This window comes from Atractosteus spatula, chromosome 12 (assembly GCF_055471065.1).
Source record: "Atractosteus spatula isolate fAtrSpa1 chromosome 12, fAtrSpa1.hap1, whole genome shotgun sequence".
Classification (NCBI taxonomy): domain Eukaryota; kingdom Metazoa; phylum Chordata; class Actinopteri; order Semionotiformes; family Lepisosteidae; genus Atractosteus; species Atractosteus spatula.
The window spans coordinates 28,489,055-28,511,004 of NC_142717.1; the positions used below are offsets into that span (position 1 = coordinate 28,489,055).

Sequence of the window (21,950 nt, forward strand, 5' to 3'; positions counted from 1 at the left end):
ATGGAGATGCACACTGTCATGCTTGATGAGGTCTCTGACTGTGACTGAAAGATGTCCATGCACAAGACACTGCCAAATACAATTCTATTGATCTCATACTTAAGGTTATGCTTGTGTAGCATTTGACGCTTGAGACCGTTCATTATTTTCCCATCAATCCACAGTTACTAAAAACAAATGCCTGTTGTGCTATACTTAATATTCAGAGACGCACTCCTTGCCTGGGGAATATAAAGTTTTGTCAAGGGCTCTTTTAAGAAACAAATTTGAAAGTTAGCTGACTTTACTAAACTGAAAAAAAGGTCAGAACAATAGAGAACAATAGCTCTGTCAGTGACGCATAAGAACTTGATGTTTCCAATTACATTTCTGAAAGTCTCATATGTACTGAAAGATTTTGTGGCATTATACGGGGAGTGTTCAATGTGGAGGCGGAGCCCTGAATTAAGGGTGACGTGTTGCCTTAGCAACCATGGCTGACCTGGCTAATTTTAGACGAGCGGCAGCTTTGGAGGCCCTTTAAGAACACACTGAACACTTCCCCGGAGGGATGACCAAGCAGTCCAGATACCCCACAAGGGGAGAACATTACAGAGACAGTCCCGGAGGGGATTGTGGAGAGAGCGTTAAGGCTGAGTTTTGGCTTCTTTTTATTTACTTTTTTATTTTCTTTATTCTCTTTTTTCTTTCTTTCTTCTTGTTTTCTTTTGTTTTTGGCCTCTCTCCTTTTCTTCCGGTCTGGACCCTGCTCTTTTACCTCTTTTGCTGACCTCCGCCCCCCTCAAATGACCGTGGCTCCTCCCAAGAACCGCGTTGTTACACCTAAAGATGAACTAAACTCACAGTGCCAAGCCCAGGGATGTTTCAATTCACTCTTCTCTTGGGATGGTGAGCAAAATTGTTTTCTGAATGAAGTCATAGTATAGCATGGTACAATTTTAATATAATAGCCCTTGATATATATTTTACAACTATATTGTACATACATTTGTTTGCCCTTTTTATTGCTTCCTCATATTTTCAACAATGATAACAACATAGACACCTAAGTCTTTTTCATACATGATGAAACTCAGTGGTTCCAATGTTAGATTTAGAATTTGTGTATGCTAACAGCATGCAACACTTTGCATGTATACATGAAATGTCTACCAGGTGTTGCTCAGTCCTGAAGTTAGTCTTAGTCTTACAAATCTCCTTTATAGCTTATTAATCCTCTTGTTTAAGTAATTTCTATACCAGCATCTAGATTAGGAATATAAATTAGGCAACACAGTGATCCTAATGCAAATCCATGTGGTACTCCACTAATTACCTCACTCTAATTGGAACATTGTCTTTGCTTTCTGGTTTCTTTCCATTAACTTGTTCTTAATCCAAAAGGAAAGATTGTTGAAAATTGAAATACACCATAACATATGTGTGATATTTTGTTTCTATCCATGACAAAGCTTGTTCAAAGAACACTAACAGCAAGCAAAACCTACCTTTTCTAAATCCATATTTACTCAGTCAGAATCTGTTAAGACTACACTTTCTTTTTTCACCCTTTTTAAAGCTGGGCTATTCCTGTCTAAAGCCAGTTTTCTATGAAAAGCATCTCATGCTTCCCAAAGTGCATTTGATACAAAATCATCAGACTCTTAGGATTTGTATCTTAAACTCTCCTAGTCTTTGACTCTTTCATACTAATACAGTGTTATTAATAGGACTTTGCTAAGTCAAAGGCAACATAAAATAAACTTTTAAAAGTGCATTTTGAAAAAAGTAAAAGATTAGGGCTAGGGTTAAAAAACAACAACAAGGTGTCACATAAGCAACCCGGCGATTTGTTGATCAAGTATCTTGTCAGACCAAACATGTTCGTACAATGGCCACAGCTCAGAATGATGTTCCATTCCTTCACCTGCCTAACCTGTCTTCTCTCATTGCTCTCCCTGATGATCAGACCAGATAAAGAAACCATGATAGATCTCATTCTAGTGTGTTCTAGAACAAAATAAAATGCTGTTTTCAGGCTTCACCATAGATTTTGCTTGACATTTATTGGTTATTGCTATTGATTAACCTTTTCTAACCTTTGGCAAAGCAAAGTGTTTGTTCTTTGCATCTCTATTTTTTTTCTCCATGGGATACCTAACACAGAAACACCTGATTTTCTTCTGTTGCTGCTGTGAACCACAAGTGCGGTTTTTGCAGCTTGCAAAGCAGACTCCACCATGGTTGGATCAGCTAGGAGCACACAGCAGTGGGTAAGCAACATTAAAAAAGTACATAAAAATATCCGGCCACAGACACCCAGTAAATTCACCTGAATCACATCTTTTCTTTTATTCTCTGTAACACTGCTCAGCTTTGACTAAGTATTGGTAGGGTTCAGAATGTAATAGAACAATAATGATCCTGACTTGTATTAAAGTGGAAAACATATCAACTTACAATACGTTAAAAAAGATAAAGTTATGTTTCTTACAAATTTTACAAATTTGTGTAACACACCTTGGCTTCTTCTAAAAATAAAAGTACTGCTTAGTATTTCATCATGGTATCAACCAGTCCTAAGCAAATGCCAGAACTATCTAAATGCACCTCATACTGTACAGTAAAACAGGATAATGCACGAGACGGAAGTAAAGACAGATTCAAACTGCTTTCATGCCTATGTAAAGGGTTTGTATTGTATAATCTATTGTCAGGTTGTCATCAAGTTCCTCTGCTGTCACTTACAGTACAGTACTTCAAATGAAATTAGTTAAAATAGAATGTATTTGTTCTAGGTCTTTGATGAGAGTGAAATAGGGATCATGAAGAGAGTATTTTATCCCAAACAACCAGCAACAACACAACTTAGTGACATCTAAGCCCTCAACAATTGTATTTGTGTACAGATCAAGCAGCTGCCTTTAACTCCTACAAAGACACAGATCATCCAATAGCTAAACCTGTTCAGCGTTAAGACAGTTTCAGCAGCTATACTAATTCTTGATCTAGGCTCAGTTTGGGCCAGCTGCAGAAGTAAAGATGTGAACTTTTTTACCCATTCAGAGTCAGGATGCTATGACCTTTAGCCTGACTATTTGTTCAGCATGGATCCCATGGTACTGTTCCATAAAGTACAGGTGCTAGCTAGAAATCCTGATCGGTTGTGCATTGGGGAAGCTGCACAATACCTAAAGTGAGGGCTGCAGATCAGAGGTGGAAGAAATGAGTCCCCTCCTTTGTATGATATGCTCTGGAATTCTTTGGGATAAAAAATGCTATAGAAATACAATAAAATAATTTTGTCCTTGATTGTTTCAATGTTTTTGTTCTGAGTTGGTACAGATAACTCACTAAGGTATTCAACATGTTCAAAGTAGCGTAACTCTGTAGAATTGTACTTTATAACTTAGAAATCTGCTTGTTGTGTCTTCTGTTCAGATTAGAAGCAGCAATTACTAAATGTATTTTATGACCACTTTTAATTTTTAAAAATATGTTAAGTAAACCTCAACCTCAAGCCAGGAGTTAAAACATCAGTGTTGAGCACCTCTTTTTTCTTGGAATCAAATCAGATGATCACAGGACGATATGTAAAGTAATGTATTGTAGGAAGGATGGAGAAACAAATCTACATTCAAAGGCATATTGTGCCAAAACGAAGAAAAAAAAGTATTTTTTATCATTCTTGTTTAATTTTCATGCATATTTTAAAATCTTGTACTAGGGTTTGAAAGCATCTAGAAACCGAGGGAAGGGACAAGGGAATGTCTTTATCATAAATAAAGATGTAGTCCATGAACAGCAGATCTAAAAATTAGGTACAGTAAATATACTGACAATAAGCATTGCTCCTCGGGTTGAGATTTCTCTGAGCCTTAGAATCATACAGAACCAAATCACTGAAATCACTGGTGCATCTTGAGTACACACACCCTGGACTGAGGCAAGACCTCTTTGGGATCAACTGTACTTCTAACTCCACAGCACAATGGCACTCTGAGAGGCAGCAAGAGATGACACTGGCAGAGTTCCATAAATGAAAAATGGAAAAGCACATCTCAGGAGTTCACAGTATGATGGATCTCAAAGGTTTTGGAGCCTGACTGAACAAGGATTTAATGTGCAAAACAAAGAGGACTATTGTATATTTTCTACAGACTGTAAATTACTAACAAAAGACAGTCTTTTATTTTCAATTTAAAGGCAGATTCATAATGGTATGAAACAACTTCATAGCCAAGGTCAAATGTTTTAAAAGAAGAAATGATATACAGGGTTAGTTCAGGCTTAGTTTAATTTCATAATTGTTTGTTTTTAATAACTAAAAAGAGCACAGCATTTTATTGACGTATTTAGTTGATTAAAATCTCTCAGCACAGGCCTCTGACAGAGACAGTTAAATTATAATTCAGTAAATGAAGAAATATTCTGTTCTTTAACCATCTTTAGATCCAAATTAGAATGTGTAAATGTTTTCAAAAGACAGGGAAAGTAAACATAGGTTTGATGAACCAAGAACAGTTAAAGGTTGGCTATCATATTTATTTGAATTAATAAAATTCTTGATTACTGTGTTTAAAGGAATATTATTAAAATAGTTCTGCTTATGGGGTAGTTGTGGGTCTTAATTATTACGATTAAATATAATTTAAACAGTGGTCTCCTGGATACAATATTTGAATATCCAAGATATATAAGAATAAGCCAGGAATTACTTCAAAGGAAACAGTTAAAGTGAGAGAGAATTTTGCTCAAGGTAGTTAGAGCTCATATAGCTTCCTCTCTCCAAAACATCAAAACCCACACTCATGACGTGCAGCTTAAATACGATGACATTTCAGACAGGCACGCAAACCAAACTACTAACAGAAAACATCGAGATATCTGAGGTGATAAGGCTCCTGAGCGGTAACTGTAACCAAGGTTGTATAAAAAGAAAACAACAAGAACAAAAAAGCAGCTCAAGAGTTTGGGAGAAGAAAGCATTTATGACCTTGTGCACATCCTCCCTCCAGTTAAATTAGACCTTATTCATCTGTCTTTGTGGTAAGTTAAAATAGGTTTAGACCAGTGATAGATCCACAACAGTTACTTTTCACTCTGTTACGTGAATGTCAGCACCTGGATCGGCTACAAACGGTTTCTGCTTTGTAAAATCTCAGGCCATCTGTCAGAACCAGCTTGACCTACTGTGCCAGTGGACTGCAGAGCCCTGAGTGGTGTGGTGAGATCCACACTACAGGTGTGGGGGTCAACATGATGAAATACTACAATCTGTAAGCTGCTGTGTGTAGTAACCTTCAGTCTTGACTGCTTTCAGTTGGGAATAATATATTTCAGTTTATTATAAACGTGTTAGTATAAAGTTCAATAAAGAAACCTTTAAAATAGGATGAGAATTAGCTGTCATCAGTGTTGACCTGTGGTCTGTCGAAGGAGATTGGTTTGGACAAGGCATCTTCTGTGACAGTTAGTGAGAGTAATGCTCTGAGAAATCTAAAACTAGCACAGTAATTAGAAAAAAAAACTTAATAATTATTTGTCATCCCATCCTTAAAAACAGGAGTAATTAGATTATTTAGACTGCAATGATTTTATCAACTATTGATTGAGAGAAAAAGATCCTTTTTGACATTTGAAATCAGATTATTTCTACCTTATTTAACTAGTTAGCTACAGGACAGTTCAGATGCCAATAACACATCAATGTAACTTGCCAGAAAGTACATGAATGCTCTCTACTCACTGACAATCTCTCTACTCAATGTTGTTGCATCCATTTGCAGACATTTGGAAAAGACTCAAGGTGGCAGATGTTGGGTTATCCCTGTTTTGTCACAGCCAATGGGAACTGTTTTGTTGGAACTTTACTATGTTACTATAAATCCCTTTCACAATGTATTCTGATTTGAACAAAAGTGACTATGAATTCTTTAAAAACCTCATTTTGTTTGACAGTGTTTTCAGAAGAAGTCTAGATGAACTACAGACAGAGTTAGTCTGTAGGAGTAAGTTAGGAGTAAGTGAGCAAAAATATAGGAGCTTCCACAAAATTCCAAAGAGAACTGTCACCCTCATATATTATTTTAGTGAAAAAGAACATGCTTTACCAGTTTGAAGATTTTGGAAAGAGTTCCTTGGCCTTCTCCTCTCCGGTCCTTGTGCCCTTTGTGAGGAGATCTTGTTGCCTCAAGAAATCTTGGCTGCACTGGCTGCTTCTGCCCATCAGCTCCCTGCAAGGAGAACTCCAGTAATTATCTGTAATTAAGCACCACGACAGGCTGCGTGTCTATAGAAAATGAATTACTGTGGGATAAAGAATAGAGAAAGTAAAATACAATGGGGCTGAACAGTGTATTAACATCACAGTGAGGAATTTTGCCCATCAGCTGTAGAGTGCTGTACAAGGGAATAAATAAGTCGCATTACTGATATTGGCTAAAGGGAAATCATCAATCAACTAATGAGATTGAGAGATTCCTTATGAGATTTAAATAAAAATAGAGATTTAAGTTTGAATGGGTGGATTTGCTGCATTCTGCGACTTGTATTCGAATCCCTGTTGATAGCAAAAAAGTAAAAAATACTTTAACGTGAATCAGTAGTTTTAGAAACTATGGACAGGCAGAAGTTATAAACCTTTGCAGTTATGATATAGAATTCTGCAGGATAAAATGGAAAAACATTTTTGCATCATACAGTAAAATTTCATTTCTATGCATGGTGCTGTATTGGACACCTGCACAGAAACTACAAAGATACATATTATATTTTCATTCCTTTGTCAAAAAATATGTATTGCATAAAAACTTACAGACATTATTCTCTTTCTGACATCCTGGTTTTGAAACACAGCTTTTCAAAGAATGGAAACCTCCAGAAATTCAAGCTTGCTCAGAATGTAAGATGCATGTTTTCTTAAGGAATACATGGAGACTGTGTCGCTTCATGACTCATTCTTTCATGACAATCAAGTTTTGAAGCCACTGAATGTAGTATTTGAGAGAGCTTCTGGGGAGAAACTCCAGGTCTCCAGTCTCAAAGTGCTGCTGTCACAGTCAGCATCTAATTAAGTAAAGTTCCATTTTCTTTAAAAAATAAATAAGTCTCTTTTTGGATTTAAGATACTGTATGTGGTCGAATATCATTCCTTCAGTTCTCCCCAATTTACGGAGCTCCCTTTTTGGCATAGCAAGTAGCAAGGTGTAAATACTTACTTCTGCTTATGTTAGTAAATTAGAGTATGTCTGAATTGTATACAAGACTTCCATCCAACTCCAGGCATTGCAAAAAACACCTCAATTGAAAAAAATAAGTAAATTAAAAAAATAAACAATAAATCAGCTGGCTTCAGAGTTGCGAAGAACATTTAGTGGCTCGATGGAAATTAGTTTGTCACTTGAGTCCAGACAGCAAGCCTATAAATAAACCCCATTGGTCAGGTGCCATCAATACTGAGCTGGACCTGAACATTGGACCATTTGACATCAAATCAGATTTAAAAACTAACGATGATCAAAACATACAGTACTTACTGTGTTGTATGCATCAGTTTCCACCGTAGAGTGGCACTACTGTACATCCTCAACATAACAATCTCAAAGTAACAGAGGATATTGTGGATACAGAATTATTAAACTTCATTTATGAAAGTGTAAAGTGTGTTTCCAAGACAATATGTTAAAATCCTTTTTTTGCCAGTATATTTTGAAATCATTTAACAGGAAAATGGAGCTGTAAATGCTAAACTGAAGTCTTTTTGGAATGAATGAAAACAATTAAATCTATGTTAAAAGCTGAAGATGTCGTCAAACGCTTACAATGTGTTTGGAATAATACAATCAGAACATTAAGCGTGATTAAGAGGCCTGACAGCAGGTTGTTTTAATAAAGGCTCATCTGGCCAGAGGCTGCTATAGTGTCTAGGGGACTGAGAGTTTGTGATTCCCCCCACTGGATTGGACACTAGTCCAGCAGAGTTACTCATGTGCAAAGAAGGTGCCCATTTATAAAGTTGGGTTAACTGGAGCACCTGGGATCCAGTACCTTGCACAAGGTACCACAAAAGTATCCACAGAAGGAACCCAAACCCAAACCCAAACCCAGTTCTGAGTCCCGAGTCCTAACTGCTACTTTACAGTCAAATCAAATATGTTTAAAAAAAAAACCTAACCTAACTAAACCTAAAAAGAACCTAACTCCTACTTCTGTCATTCTAAGGTGACCGGTTTTTCAAATGGACATAATGACTAATGGGGTAATGGTTAAATGTGGTTAAAACTAATGGTTAAACAAACAAATTGTTATTATACTGTTAAGTATATTAATGAGCTATGGTAATTTAACTCTTTTTCATAATGATTTAATAAAAAAACAGTAAAATAACTTTAATAATATAATCAAAATCAGATGCTAGTAAATATACTATATACAGTAGATATGAGTTATCAATGAAATGTATAGAATATCAATATCAATACTTTCATCTGTTTCCATGTGTGTATTTATAATATCATGTTACTTTTTGCAAAGTTTTGAGAGACTTGAATCAGCTGTGTCTTTTTTAATGTACTGGGTAAGCACGGGTGAATATGACGCACAGAATGAAATTCAATGTTTTTTAACACATTTGGGTCTCTTCCCAAATGTATTAGCCAAAGAATAACCAACATTCTTTGATAAAGCAAAAACTAACATTTCTGTTAATAGGAAACTGTGAAGTTTAAACGTAAAATAGAATGGGACCAAAAAATGAAACAGCAAAGCATTTATCTGTGAATAAGCCTCCAAAACAAGGAGATATACCCTATCCTGGTACACTGACTACTGTCAAACAGGATCAGTGCATTTGTTTAATGTGGATGAATTTCTCAAAAGTCCAAAAAAGATTTAGTAAGTCAAAGCACTGAATCTGATTTATTGATACAGTGTTTAAAAATTCAATTAGCTTTCTGAGTTATCAAAAAAATGAACTCCATCAGTGTTTAGACTCTGCTTGGATAAAAAATTAAGAGCTCCTCCTTAGTGACAGGTGAGGAGTGTTTGTCACTTAGAGCATCAAACCAATTTCCATCTTCTTCCTGGCCAGATCAACCCCATATTTCAATTCTACTGAAGCCCTTCAAAACTAGTGGAATGTGCAATCCAATCCCACACACCATTACCCACATCCTACCCTCAGATGAAGGTGATCCAACAAGAACAAAACAGGATGGGATTATTTCAGAAACCAGGTGCAACACTCCCGTTTGCATCCTATTTACTGTTCTGACTGCTTACAGAGACCTGATGGGTTATTCAGTGGGCATTTCTAATGTTTTGGCCAGAGAAGAAAAGTGTCTTTGGACTGAGGGATATGTATAGAATGGTACTGTAGTTGGGTTTCTGCTCTGGTCTGCAGCATCAGTAATAGCCAGCAGGCAAATTCAGGAAAAGATTTCACCAAGGCAGGTCTACTGTTGCTCTACTGCCTGCCATTAGCAAGACAACCACGCACTTACCAATTTCTAAATTGGACATACGTAATTGCAACTTTGCATAATATTTTGTAAAGCTAATGAAATGAATAACGTAAAATTCACTTGCAAGTATGTCTGCTTAAACATCTTTTTTTTCCATTGGTTACCCATTAGTCCTTTAATAACTTACCGTTAGATTTCCTCTGTGATGCATATTAATTAAGCATATTCATGCATTTATTCTGTCCAATGTTTTTGCAAAGAAATTTCTTAGAGAATTTCTTAAATATAACGTTGCATTAAATGGAAATCTCACAAATTCCAAAATAACTGGATGAAGACATATTAAAGATGGCATGCAGAGTATGAAAAAAAAAACAACTTACACTGTTAAAGCTACATTACCTCCAGGGATACGGAACAGAGCCCATTTCCCCCTCCTCCCATCTTGGACTTTTGTCTGAGTGGTTACATAATTAAATCACAAACTGTGGAAGAAGCAGCTACTGAGGAATCAGTGAGGCAAAGGAAAACAGAACTGCATGAGCAAGGAAATGTGCTGAAGAAAGGATGAAAAGAAAATAAAGTTCAGCAGAAGCTCCTGGGTGTGAAAAACACTGGAAGAAATCAAGAGAAGAGATGGTGGCTATGCACAGATGCCCCAGTGACGTAGAAGCCTATGAATGAGTAGAGAGTGGCTTTTTTTTTATCACCTACCCATCCTAATCTGGAGAGGGACAGTCCTCTGCCCTGGACATGCAAGAGACAGAGACAGGGTCATGAAGGTTCATCTCCAAGAAATTATGGTGGACATAACTCAGCACAAGGTTGAACAATGGTACACAGTTGTTCTAAGGGAGGGTTGATCCAGCACAAACAAAACAATGTACTACAAGCACACATCAAAGACATCATCTGAGAACAGCAATGTGGCTCCAGGTCCTTCACACCTTCAAAGAAATGTTTGGAAAGCATTAGGGTAGTAATAAAATAAGGATCAGGATCTCAGGATCTTACCAATACACTCAGGTATTTTACCTTTGTAAATCAATGGGAATTGGTCATTTGGATCCACAGGTTAAATTACAATATTAATTGTAATTTAAAAAAGTATCATTCCATATTCAATTTTGAATGCTTATGTACAGCATATATACTTTCTCAGTAATATTGTGAGTTTTGGCAAGGATTTTCCAGTATTTTCCAGTTTTTACTTCTCGTCTCGTCACCAAACTCCAGGACTGCTCGGTGCCGCTGCAGCTTCAGCAGTGAAACGGCCGCCTAGGAAGATTAATTTCTGCCAAGCTGCTAGGGATTAACACATGCTAGTTCAGAAGACAGAGAGACCATGAGCTATCACAGCAGCTGCAGCAAGAAAAGTAATTGAAACGGCTGTGCTGTAAAACACATGACTTATGTTCTACCACTCCCCTTGGATAGCCTGTGTTCCATATTTCAAAACTAATATGACTGGAGAAACTCCAGCATCGCATGTTGAAATCAATCAGTGCTCTTACCTTGGGAGGAGGTGGTGGAGTCCTAGGAGACACCTTAGAAAAGAAGAAAAAAGAAATTGCTTTATGAGCACCTGAATTTTTCGGTAACCTCTGACATTATTTTCTCTCACAGGATGTTGTGATGTTGTCGCCTGAAACCACATCTAAAAGCTTCATAAGCAGTTGTGATTCAGAGTTCCCTATAATTTACTCTGTTACATAAACAAAGAAAACCGAAAGAGAAGAATTATAGAATCCTGCTGAAAGTACGGTTAAAATAACCATAATATATTCAAACACTTGCCTCCGAGTGTCACAATCATAATGATAAATTGGCTCTGTTGTTAGATATTGGCATCCAGGACAACCATACAGCACAAACGCAGAGTTAATTTTATTTTACAATGTTATTGTTGCTGTCATTTATTATAATACTATGACAAGTAACAACAATAATAATACTAATAAAAATAGCTTACATTTCTAAAGCGCTTATTATCCAGAAGGATCCCAAACAGCTTGACATACAGTATAGGAGAAGACTTATTATGTACCAGCAACCCCACAGCACAGCAGATCAGGAAAATAAGTGAGAAACTGCTGAATTAAGGGGGAATCGTGGGAAGGCATTTCTGCAGGATTTGACAAGCCCAGACAATTTTAGACAGTAACAACAGCACTACACAGTTTATTAATTTAAGGAAAGTGATTAAATCAGCCTCATGATTTTTACCTCTCATATTTTTGAGCCTTCAAATATGTTTGGTGCACAACTGTATAGTTGTCGAAGGCTTCAACTGATCTTTAAAAAAGTAAAATTGCCACCTTCTTGTTATTATCTCCAACTTCTAAAGGACTTTGAAATCCCTCAGCAAGTACTTACAATGGTTTTAAAGAAGTGCACTACAGGGTTGTCATCCCCAGGTCTGGCATGGGCCCCGGACTGCTGCGGAGGCCTCTGAGGTGAAGATCCCAAATGGCTGCTTCTCATTGAGCCCTGTGAAAGAAATCTCAAGGTTGGTTTCAAAATGCTGAGAACTCATAGTGCTCTGCACCCGGTTATGGATTCAGTGAAGTTTTACGCAGATTTTGGGTAGAAGGGAGGCAGTGAAATTCTGATGTTTTTACCAGAGATGTGAAAAGAAGAATCAACACACGTGGTACTGGTCTTGTCATTAAGGACGTGTAAAATTCCCAACTCATCCTGGCATGATGTGACAACCATGCAGACAGAACAAATTTCACGTCCCAAATATGTGTCTGATTTACACTGAAAGACCACTGTATGCAGTCTTAGTCAAGAAACAAATACTCATTTAAGAGTCATATGCAGAGTTACTCATCTTCATGCACTTTGTACACTAATGATGAAGTTTTGTCAACTTACTGGCGATTCAGGATTTTATTGTTTAGTTAGTGCAAATGATGCCAATAAGTTCTTAAATAACATGTTAGTTGGGCACTGTGTTTAAACTGGAGTATTATCTCCTTCAGGGCGGCATGGTAGCACAGTGGTTAGCATTGCTGCCTCACACCCCTGTGGCCCTTGGATCAAATCCAGACCTGAGATGCTATCTATGTGGAGTTTTTAACTTCTCCCCATGTTTCCAGGGGTTTTCTCTGGGCTTTCTGGTTTCCTGCCACAGTCCAACGGCATACTAGTAGATCGGGCCTTGTGTGAGTGTGTGCACGTGTGTCTCTGTCAAAGTGTATCCTGTGATAAACTGGCATTTTGTCCAGGGTGTACCCTGCTTTGTCCCTGGCGTTTGCTGTGATAGGCTCTGGCTCCCATGTAACCCTGTATTAGATAAAATGTTTAGAAAATGGATGGATGGATTATCTCCCAGTTTGACAGATTATTACTAAATTCACAAACTCTGGAGTTTTTCCTAATTTCAAAGCAATAGGATGACAGATATAACCATATGGGCACAAGGAAATACTTCCATAGGAAGACAGACCAGCAGATCTAATGGACTTTTGCAGCCTGTCCTACTCTTCCTGATGGCAACGACTAAGCACTGAACATTCTCCCAATAATGGGGAAACTCATTCATACTGAAGCACAGAAAGACAATGTGAGAAGAACAGTGGGTGGCCTCCATATTTTATTAAACCATACCTGAAAACCTGTGACAGTGGCAATAGGAAAGACAGAAGAAGGCGAAGGTGAAAAGGTGAAAAACGAGTAAGTGTTCATTAAAAATGAAGCCACAATGTTTTTTTCCTTCTCTAGCAACAGATCAGATATTGCTGGAGAGATGCTATTTAAAACCTTGTGAAAGTCCCTATCACCTCTCAGTCAGTGTCACTTTTTCTCATCCAGTCTATTCTTTTAGACATCTACTTTCTGTTCTCTCTTTGCCAGGGTGTCTCCTAATGAATTTAAATGCATCCAAATGATAAGAGGAGACAGTAATTTGGACTAATATCCATGAGGCAGGTTGAGAATCAAAATGAACTTTCCTTGATCTATGCCCTAGAATTACAGACAGGTGAAGTCATTTAACAGATGGAGTTTCACACAGTAAAAGTAACCAGATGGCAAGTAGCGCCTTCAGAAATTACTGCTGTGTCACTTGTGAAGGACTCAAGATTCCACACTTCATCTGGTACAGCGAGGTTGAGTAATGTTCACAGATTAAAACAGTGGGTCAATAGTGGAGATGGGGAACTACTTTTAAATGTTATAATTGTGTCAAAAGACACAATGTAACTATTGTATCTCCTTCCAAAATACATGTTGGTTAAAGCAATTTGCTTTGAAAATAAAGCCACCAAAACGTATACTACTCTTTAAAAATGTATTGTAGTAATGCTGTATCCACATACACATGCTAAGTATTACATATACTGCACATTCACTGAACATGATTTATTAATCTTAGCTGTCAGTTGTCTATACAGATGTGATGAGCACAGGTCTGTCTTGGTTCATGGCGATGCCCAGCTTTTACACAGCTCAGCGGATAGCTACAGTACACCAAAATACTGGGTACCCAGAGCTGGGAATTGTCTAAGGAATAGTCACCTTCTGTGACACATTTAGTATTACTGAGCCCTGTTACACAGACAATTTGTTAAGTACAAGGAAATTTCCCCAACTGTCTGGGCTGTATTTTTCATAGCTAATAGCTAATCTGGAAGGACTTTCATTCTAACACACCCTGTTAAATTTTTTAATAAGAATCTTATGTGACCTTTTCCCAAACATCAGTACATGAAAAGGCCAGGTGTTTATTGAATTAAATTAAATTCAAATTTCTAGATAATCACAGGCTTTAATAGATGTCTGGAAGGAAAAATATCATGGATCATCTATGGTTGATATATTTGCTAATATTCACAAATTGGCATACTTATCAATCAGCTGTCTTCAGTTAATGTCTTGGAGCTGAGCTTCCCATTTGTCAGGCACAGAGGAAAGTGATTCATTAAGTCCCACATTAATGAGCACTGCATTGAGGTGCAGATTCTGAATTAATTTAATAGTCCTTGCAGAAAGAGCTACATTCTGTGAACTTTAACTGTGCATGTTTAGTAAAGAGCATGTCGAGTTTTACTTGGGACACGTTATACTGTTGCACCATGACAATACATTAGTCTACATTTTTCATCAACATCTAATTGGGCACATACATAATACTGCTTATTTAAAAAATGAGCAATTGTGTTGATTAAGTAGTTTTTAGTGATACCAAAATAGGTCACATTTTATTAAATCAATTAAACCCCAGCGCTGCACTTCATTTGAGCATCAGTCTATATATCTCCTCACTTATATATAATAAAAAATATAAGCAACTAAACCTGCATAGAATTTGCTTAATTGGATAAGGTATTGTATTTACTTAGATTTTATTGAGTTTAAAGATGTATTTTTTTGCAATGCCACAGCAACTCCTTACATTTTAAACTGCCGGGGGAAACCTCAAATCACAGGCTAGATCCATAACGTTATTGTTTTTCTTCGGAACAATGGCAGGACAAGGTTGTCTGATTTGATTTTAATATTAATTTTCACACAATCGTAGAATACATTTGGAGTAACCCGTATGTTATGCAGGTTATTTAAAAACAGTTCTGAGAATTACTTTATTTGAAAGTTCCAGGGGAAGTTGTTTCACAATACCTCTGCTGTTCACTCATTTCATTCCCAGAGCACAATTGGCAGGGAAACAAATTATATATAACATGCCATATCACCTATTGTACATCATTAACATGCAGGAGTTGTAATAGCAAACTCTGCTACTCAGAAAAATAAATCAAAGGCAAAGACTATTTTCTCAAACATGTCAATAGGTTAAACTCCTTCACATCATCAGACATTTCATTAGGAAAATAAACAGATGGAAAGGGCTATGTGCCAGTGAATGGAACAAAGTTCACCAGCCTTGAATCTGATGCCTAATCAATAGGCACTTGAGAGCAGACTCCATGAGAAACAGAAGACTCCATGGTTTCCTCTGCTTCATCTGTGAGCATGGAAATGTCTGCATTTGTCTTGGTCCATCATTTTCAAGGTTCTTTCTCACTTTATAAGTGGTTTGGAATTAAACCCTTAATACACAGATACAATTGTATTAGGGAGTTGTTTTATTGTTATAGAATTTGTACTAAATCTTTAAGTGAAAAACTTAAGTACTGTATATTTTTATACCACACATACACACACACTGTGGGTGTGAGGTTATGTTGTCTCAGACTGCAGCAATGCACTTACAAACCTGCATGGAATGGGACAGCAGCAACCCTGTTCTGTTGATGACAGTCCACTCCAAGTGCAAAATCTGTATTATGTGAGTTGAAATAATATACTTCATGTGGAGTAGTTAAGGACAGCTCACTCTGGTTAGTATGTCCAGTGAGTGACTAGGCAACGGCTATGCTGTGTACTGAAGTACATCCCTTTCCATCTTTGCAGTTTAGGTAATATACAGTATATGACCTGGGGCTCCATCACCCATAAGGACACTCCTATCGCGCTCAGAGGTTCTTTCGCACTGAGCATATCAAGTCTTATATTGTAGAATGAGACTGTTAGGGTCAGGATTCCCAATAGTGTTGAATTCCCCATGACAGGAGGCTGGCCGTTTGAAGTGGTGTGCTTGTCGGCCGGCTGTGGAAGCTGAGGGATTAGGGCATTGGGAGATGCCTGATGCATAGTGAATACAATCCAAGGTACAACCACACTTCCTGGAAACATGGATTTCTACATAGCCCACTGTGGCCAACCTGGCTAAAACTTCACTACCATGCCATCAAGACAGCAAAACTCAATTGTCATAGTTTGACTTGTCACTCTTACCGACGATCATTCAACACATCTGCACTGTCCCAGGAATCCTTATTACACATTTTGTGCCAGGAATGATCTGGATTTCTGATTTTGTCTAGACAAAGAGCATACAAATGCACATAATATTTTTCTGACATTTCTAACATCCTTAAAAACGGTCCAATCAATCAATCAACCTTTTGAATTAACTTTAACTGAAAAACAAAGGTTTATTACATGGTATTATTAGTTTGATGCTGACTTTTCCGTGTGTTAGTAAAGAGGTGTCTGAAATAAGGGAAGTGAAGATGTTGAAGGGGTGGCTCAGTTGTTGTTGTGGGCATAGTACTCTCACACCACTCAGTTTTTTAGAAATGAGTGTTCAAAACATTTTTTATTAGTTGAAATAGGAAGCCTATGCTTGACCATTTCTTAAGCCACACAGAAGAAAGCAAATGTGGCGAATACACCATTTGTCTGAGTGAGACTTTTTGGATCATAGAACCATTTTTTTCCAAGGAGCACTGAGCCTGGTTCAGAAAAAGACATCTCCCATTCAAACCTGGAAAATGCTGAAATCTCCCATTGCAGAAGACCTCCTCGTCCAAGATACTCATGGAATTGAAAGAAAGGTTACAGAAAACATGTTTTGATGGAGTGTAACCTTTCAGGTACCAGAGCACTATTCATTACCTTTAACAACTATTGTAGCCAGAATTAAAATATTTTTTCATTATACTGATATGCCAAAGATGCATAATATGTTACCACAAGTTACAGCTGTTACTCAGCTTGAATGAACCAAAGCTAATCCTTTTTAAACTCATGCCAAGATCCAAGGTGTGCTAAACGATTTAAATGCAGAATGTGCACCTCAAGGATACTCATTTGTTTTTGGTGACTTCTATTTCTTTGTTAGGCAGCTTTCCAGGAGGACTTCATTACAGTGCCATCAGATTATTTCTGATAGAATGACAAAAGAAGATGGATTTTCCTTGAGGCAGGCAGACTGATGACACATGGTCATTTTTCCAAATAATTTCTTATCGGAAAGACAAATTGTGTTCAAGATTCATCATTGCTAATTTAAATGAATCTATATTTCATAAATGGAAAATATCTTAAAAGATCGTCAGATATGTCAGAACTTCTTATTTAAAGTTATACCAACAGGAATGCAAATGCAGTTTGTACAGGGACATAGCAGTCCTTATAGTTTGCACATTTTTTTACATTTAAGAGTATTAAATGAATGCCTTGAAGTAATCTTTCCCAGTCTAGGAAATAACAAAAGGTTACTCACAAAATATACACATGCTGTCCTGCTTTTTGGTGTAGTCAGAAGAAAATATGGAAACATGTGGCTTTGATGTGGCTTTGAGTCTTCATCCTGGCCTTCTTTGTTCTATGATATGTTATAGCTGGGTTCTTATTCACCAACTAATTGATTCAATTCAATTCTTATTTTTGCAGCACATATTTTAAATTTACTTTCTGGTCTTAAAAACATAGAAAGAATTGTAATTGCTATCAGCTATGTACTGATTTCTTAGTTTCAATGATCCCCTCTTTCATGTATGTTATCCGAAATGAAACCAACTGAATTAAACCAAACCAAACCAAACCAAAGAATTAAAAAACTCTTTACGGGAATGTTATGTCATTCCCACCTGTAACCGTTCATCATAAATTCATTACCTACTCAGTGTTTCTTAGAAATAAGTGAGAAAAACCCTTGAACAATTTAAGAGACTGCATATTGATATTTACATTGATGTTGTAGGAAAAAAAATATAGAAGAAGTCCATTTAAAAAAAACAAAACAAGGACTAAGTCAAAACCAGAAAAACAAAAGCATCTACTGTACATAAGCAAGTACAGTAGATAAGTTAAAGGTCTCAGTTAGCACTGTTTATTAACAGCTTGGTTAAAACTGGCAGACACAGGGGTCCCACAAGACCAGGGTTTGGAATCCTATGCACTGTTGCTAAGGTTCTATCAACGCAGAGTCAAAGTATCTCTCCATTTGTTTGCTCATTTAATAAAACTCAGGAAATGAACAGAGAAAATCTGAAAATCGCAGTCAAAAGCCCAAGGTAGGCAATTACAAGACATAGGCAGTGACTCTGTAGAATTCAGGATATATATACAGGATAATCATTGAATAATTTATTAGACATTATTAAAAAGAAGCATACTAAATGAATATGTTGATGAATTTTCTGATGTTTTCTATTTCAGAGAACACAGACTGTACTGTGCCTAATTATACCTGCTTAAAGCCATAATCGTTAAAAAATTCCAAGACATTTATTTAAATCGGAATTTTTTTTTTCTTATATTAACGCCACTTTGCAAATATACATAAGCCTATGCATTAAAATTCTTCTGCGAAATTTCATTTCATGTGCTAATTTTATTTTTGTCTCCTGAACTATAACATTTTCAAAAAGAGAATAAGAGGCTGAAAAATTTTCTGGAAACATACAGTAGTTTGATAACAGACGGAATGTATGAATTCACATTGTAAATAATCTATTAATGTGAGCACTGCCTGTGATGTTATAATGTGCCTATGTATTTCTCCTGTGGCCATTTGCAGTGTCATAACCATTTACAAAATGCAGTCTTTGACATACAGTAGTTTAAAGGGGGCAGGGGCACAATCCATGCAATATATCTGCCTCAACTGGAGACGTGTTCAAACCTGCATGTGTCTTTGTTTTAAGTGACATTGTATCTGAAGGCTTTGTAGTGGATTTGACCTTATTGACCTGATCCTTATTGTTCTGTGCTAATAAAGACATTAGACCAGCCATTGTGTGTTGAGTTTTTTTCTCCATTTATAAATTTTCATGAAACAATTCACTTCAGTAGCTGTCATTCTACAAACAAAATACATGTTGTTAAATGAGTTTTGGACTAAAGGACTAAAATGTTTTGCATTTTTTCTTACAATGAGGTGGAATATTTGCCATTAAAATTATATGTGATGGAAGATTACTCACACCACATTTTTCATGTTTTTAATTAGATTTATTGTCATTTATAACTGAAATGCTCATTGTTGAACTTCAGCATCTATAACACTTTTGAATTTTTTAAAATTGCTTAACTGATTCTCTTTATTCTAATGTGCCAGCAGAATGCACACACTGGAATTCCAAAAACACACAGACTTTTCCTTACAGCTATAAGAACATGAAAACTGCTTTAGCCATGTTTTGTTACTTAGAGCCATAATTTAAATAAACATAAAATTGAATGAGCACACATTCTAAGATGTGAACAGTTTGAAACAACAAATAAGTAATCCAAATGTGAGTTTTTGGGAACAGTTCTTCACTCACTCATTTTCTATTTTCCTTTCTAATCTGGGTTTCCATTAAGTTTCATACAGTAGCTCTTGACCCAGGCTCTGTGTTTTATCATTAAAAGTATTTGTGACTTACTGCTCCTTTCTCATTCAGTCTGTATTCAGGTCGATACTTCATTCTGTTCCACATCCCGGGCTGAGTCAGCTGTTGCCAGTTTACTGGTGATTTGCAGGAGTAACAGCAACTTCTCCTCAGCTCACCTCAAGGACACATAGTCTGACTCTGTCTTGAGAAGGGTGAAGCCGTCCAAGCCACTACTGACAGGCTCAGGTCTGTTTGACAGAGTGGCAGATCCCTGTTGCTATGGGAGGGAATGTCACCTGCTGAAGATGAGTGGGGGTGGGCTTTCTTGAAATGGTCAGTAAAGGGTTTACAGAGCCAGGTCTCTCATCTGTGTCAATAAGTGGATGTTGGCATGTTTTAAAACGCAGCAATACAGTTGGCATTTGACATTAAGCTCAGTGAGGTCACAGGAAAGAGGTCACCAGCTGACAATGAAATAATCAGTTGCTTTTCCAATCCTAGAGTGTTACTGAATTGCTGTTGTGTGTGTCCTAACTGGGTGTTGTACACAAATCATTAATACAAAGGAAGAGGTTTCATGTCAAACCAAGGAATCACGGGTCATTATTGAGAGTGTCCAAGAATCAGTCAATCCAGTACCTCCTTCGTATTCCAGAAGTTTGATCAACTATGTATCTTTCTGAGAAGCCCTGAATCATTCAGTTAAGGACTCAGTCTGGTTTGGAACTGGTAACCTCCCTGGTAAAAGGTTAATTAACCTAAGTGGAGACTTTTACTAGAAATAATAATAATAAACTATTTTATATAGCACCTTTGAGACTTCTCAAAGCAGTTTAGAGGAAAAGAATATAAAAAGAAAAAATGTGAGTAAGTAGAAGAGGTAACAAACTTTAGCACAATTAAGAACAAATGTTAAGAATGCAGAAGAAAAGGCAAGGTGCAGACACAAAACTGATTAAGCAAAAGCCTCAAAAGAAGAAGCTTTTGAGTCTGAATTCGAATGTCTTCAGAGAAGATGACTAACATCCTTAGGGATAGAATTCCAGAGCATTGGGGCATAGCAAGAGAAGACCCTGTCACCCATAGAATGTAAAGTGAGCTTGGGGGACAAACAGGAGACCAGAATTAGATGAACAAAGGTTGGGAGTAGGAAGATGACAGCAAGTCAGATAGGTACTGAGGTGCCAAGCCATGAAGAGCCTAATCTTATTGTCCCTCTGGGTGCACTGGTCAGTTTTCAGGTTGAGATACTGGTCCTGTTTTGTTTTCCAAACACAGTAAGGATTTAATAGCTCCTTGGCATCTTAGGTGCGTAGTTGCTTGCATTGAGATAATGAGAATGAAAAACTATTCCCTTATTAAGAAACACTGATGGTTTTCCTGTTTTTGATCAAGATTTTAATAGATTTATACACCACATTTTACACTACATTTATGATCTTTGTCTCCGTGTGTTGAATAACTATAGTGCTGTGCTTTGTTGTAACCAATTCCTTAATTGTTCAATTGATTATTTGAAGGATCAGTATGATAATAAAGGATCTGGTTGAAGCAAAACTGTAAAATGGAGCATGGTAGGGCCATTTTTCAAGCGCATATTTAACATCATTGCAAATTATTAGGAGTGAAAATTGTCTAATGATTCCTCAATAAGCTGTCGTTTTTGTTGCAAATGTGCAATACAAAATTTCTTCCAATTGGTCTCGGGTTTTGTTCTGCACCATTACTTGGGAATCTTAATTTTAGAATTAAAAAGTAATTTCACAAAACCGCCTTTCTCATTTGTCAGATGAAACGTTATCATTAGCAGTGTAAGTATGATAGTGAAACACAATAAAAAGTGGATCAAACTATAGTGGATACGGACAAATGGAAAATAAATACACAGCATAATGTACTTGTTTCTCGCGTAATCATGCACAGTGCAGACCAAGGGTGAAAAGAAGTAATCCTGTCAAATCCTCTCTCTGCAAGCCACACTTGGGCCACTGTGGGGCTTGAGGCTCGTCCTGCCACAGGATCTGTAGAAGCCCAAAGTAATTCCCGAATTCAAGAGCCAGTCTTCTTGAATTTAAAGAAGGATTATTTGCAGTTGGAACATCTGTGGAGATTTGCATTCGAAACAAGTACAGTACGTAAAAAACATAATTAAAATATCAAGGTGAGAAACTGTAGGGATATCAGGAGGATTGCATAATAGATTACTGTGCAAGGATATTAGGAAGAATGCATAAAATATTATGGTAAAGAAGTTTTATTAAATAATTTCTACCATTCACACCATATAACCTTTCATAAATAAATTTAAATAGTTGAAGATGGATGAAAATTT

The 21,950-nt window shown here is 36.9% G+C and overlaps 1 protein-coding gene across 2 annotated transcripts in view; it reads right to left on the bottom strand.

Moving 5' to 3' along the window:
• The window catches only part of mbpa (myelin basic protein a), a 34,405-nt gene that overhangs the window by 5,067 nt on the left and 7,388 nt on the right, over nt 1-21,950 (bottom strand). The window contains exons 2-5 of one of the 2 annotated variants that reach the window (XM_088929113.1): nt 11,820-11,933; nt 10,958-10,990; nt 10,158-10,190; nt 6,093-6,215 (exon numbers count right to left, since the gene is read on the bottom strand). In XM_088929113.1, the coding sequence (XP_088785239.1) occupies nt 6,093-6,215; nt 10,158-10,190; nt 10,958-10,990; nt 11,820-11,933 (303 nt within the window). The remainder of the gene's footprint in view (nt 1-6,092; nt 6,216-10,157; nt 10,191-10,957; nt 10,991-11,819; nt 11,934-21,950) is intronic. The other variant, XM_088929114.1, reaches the window with a different exon arrangement.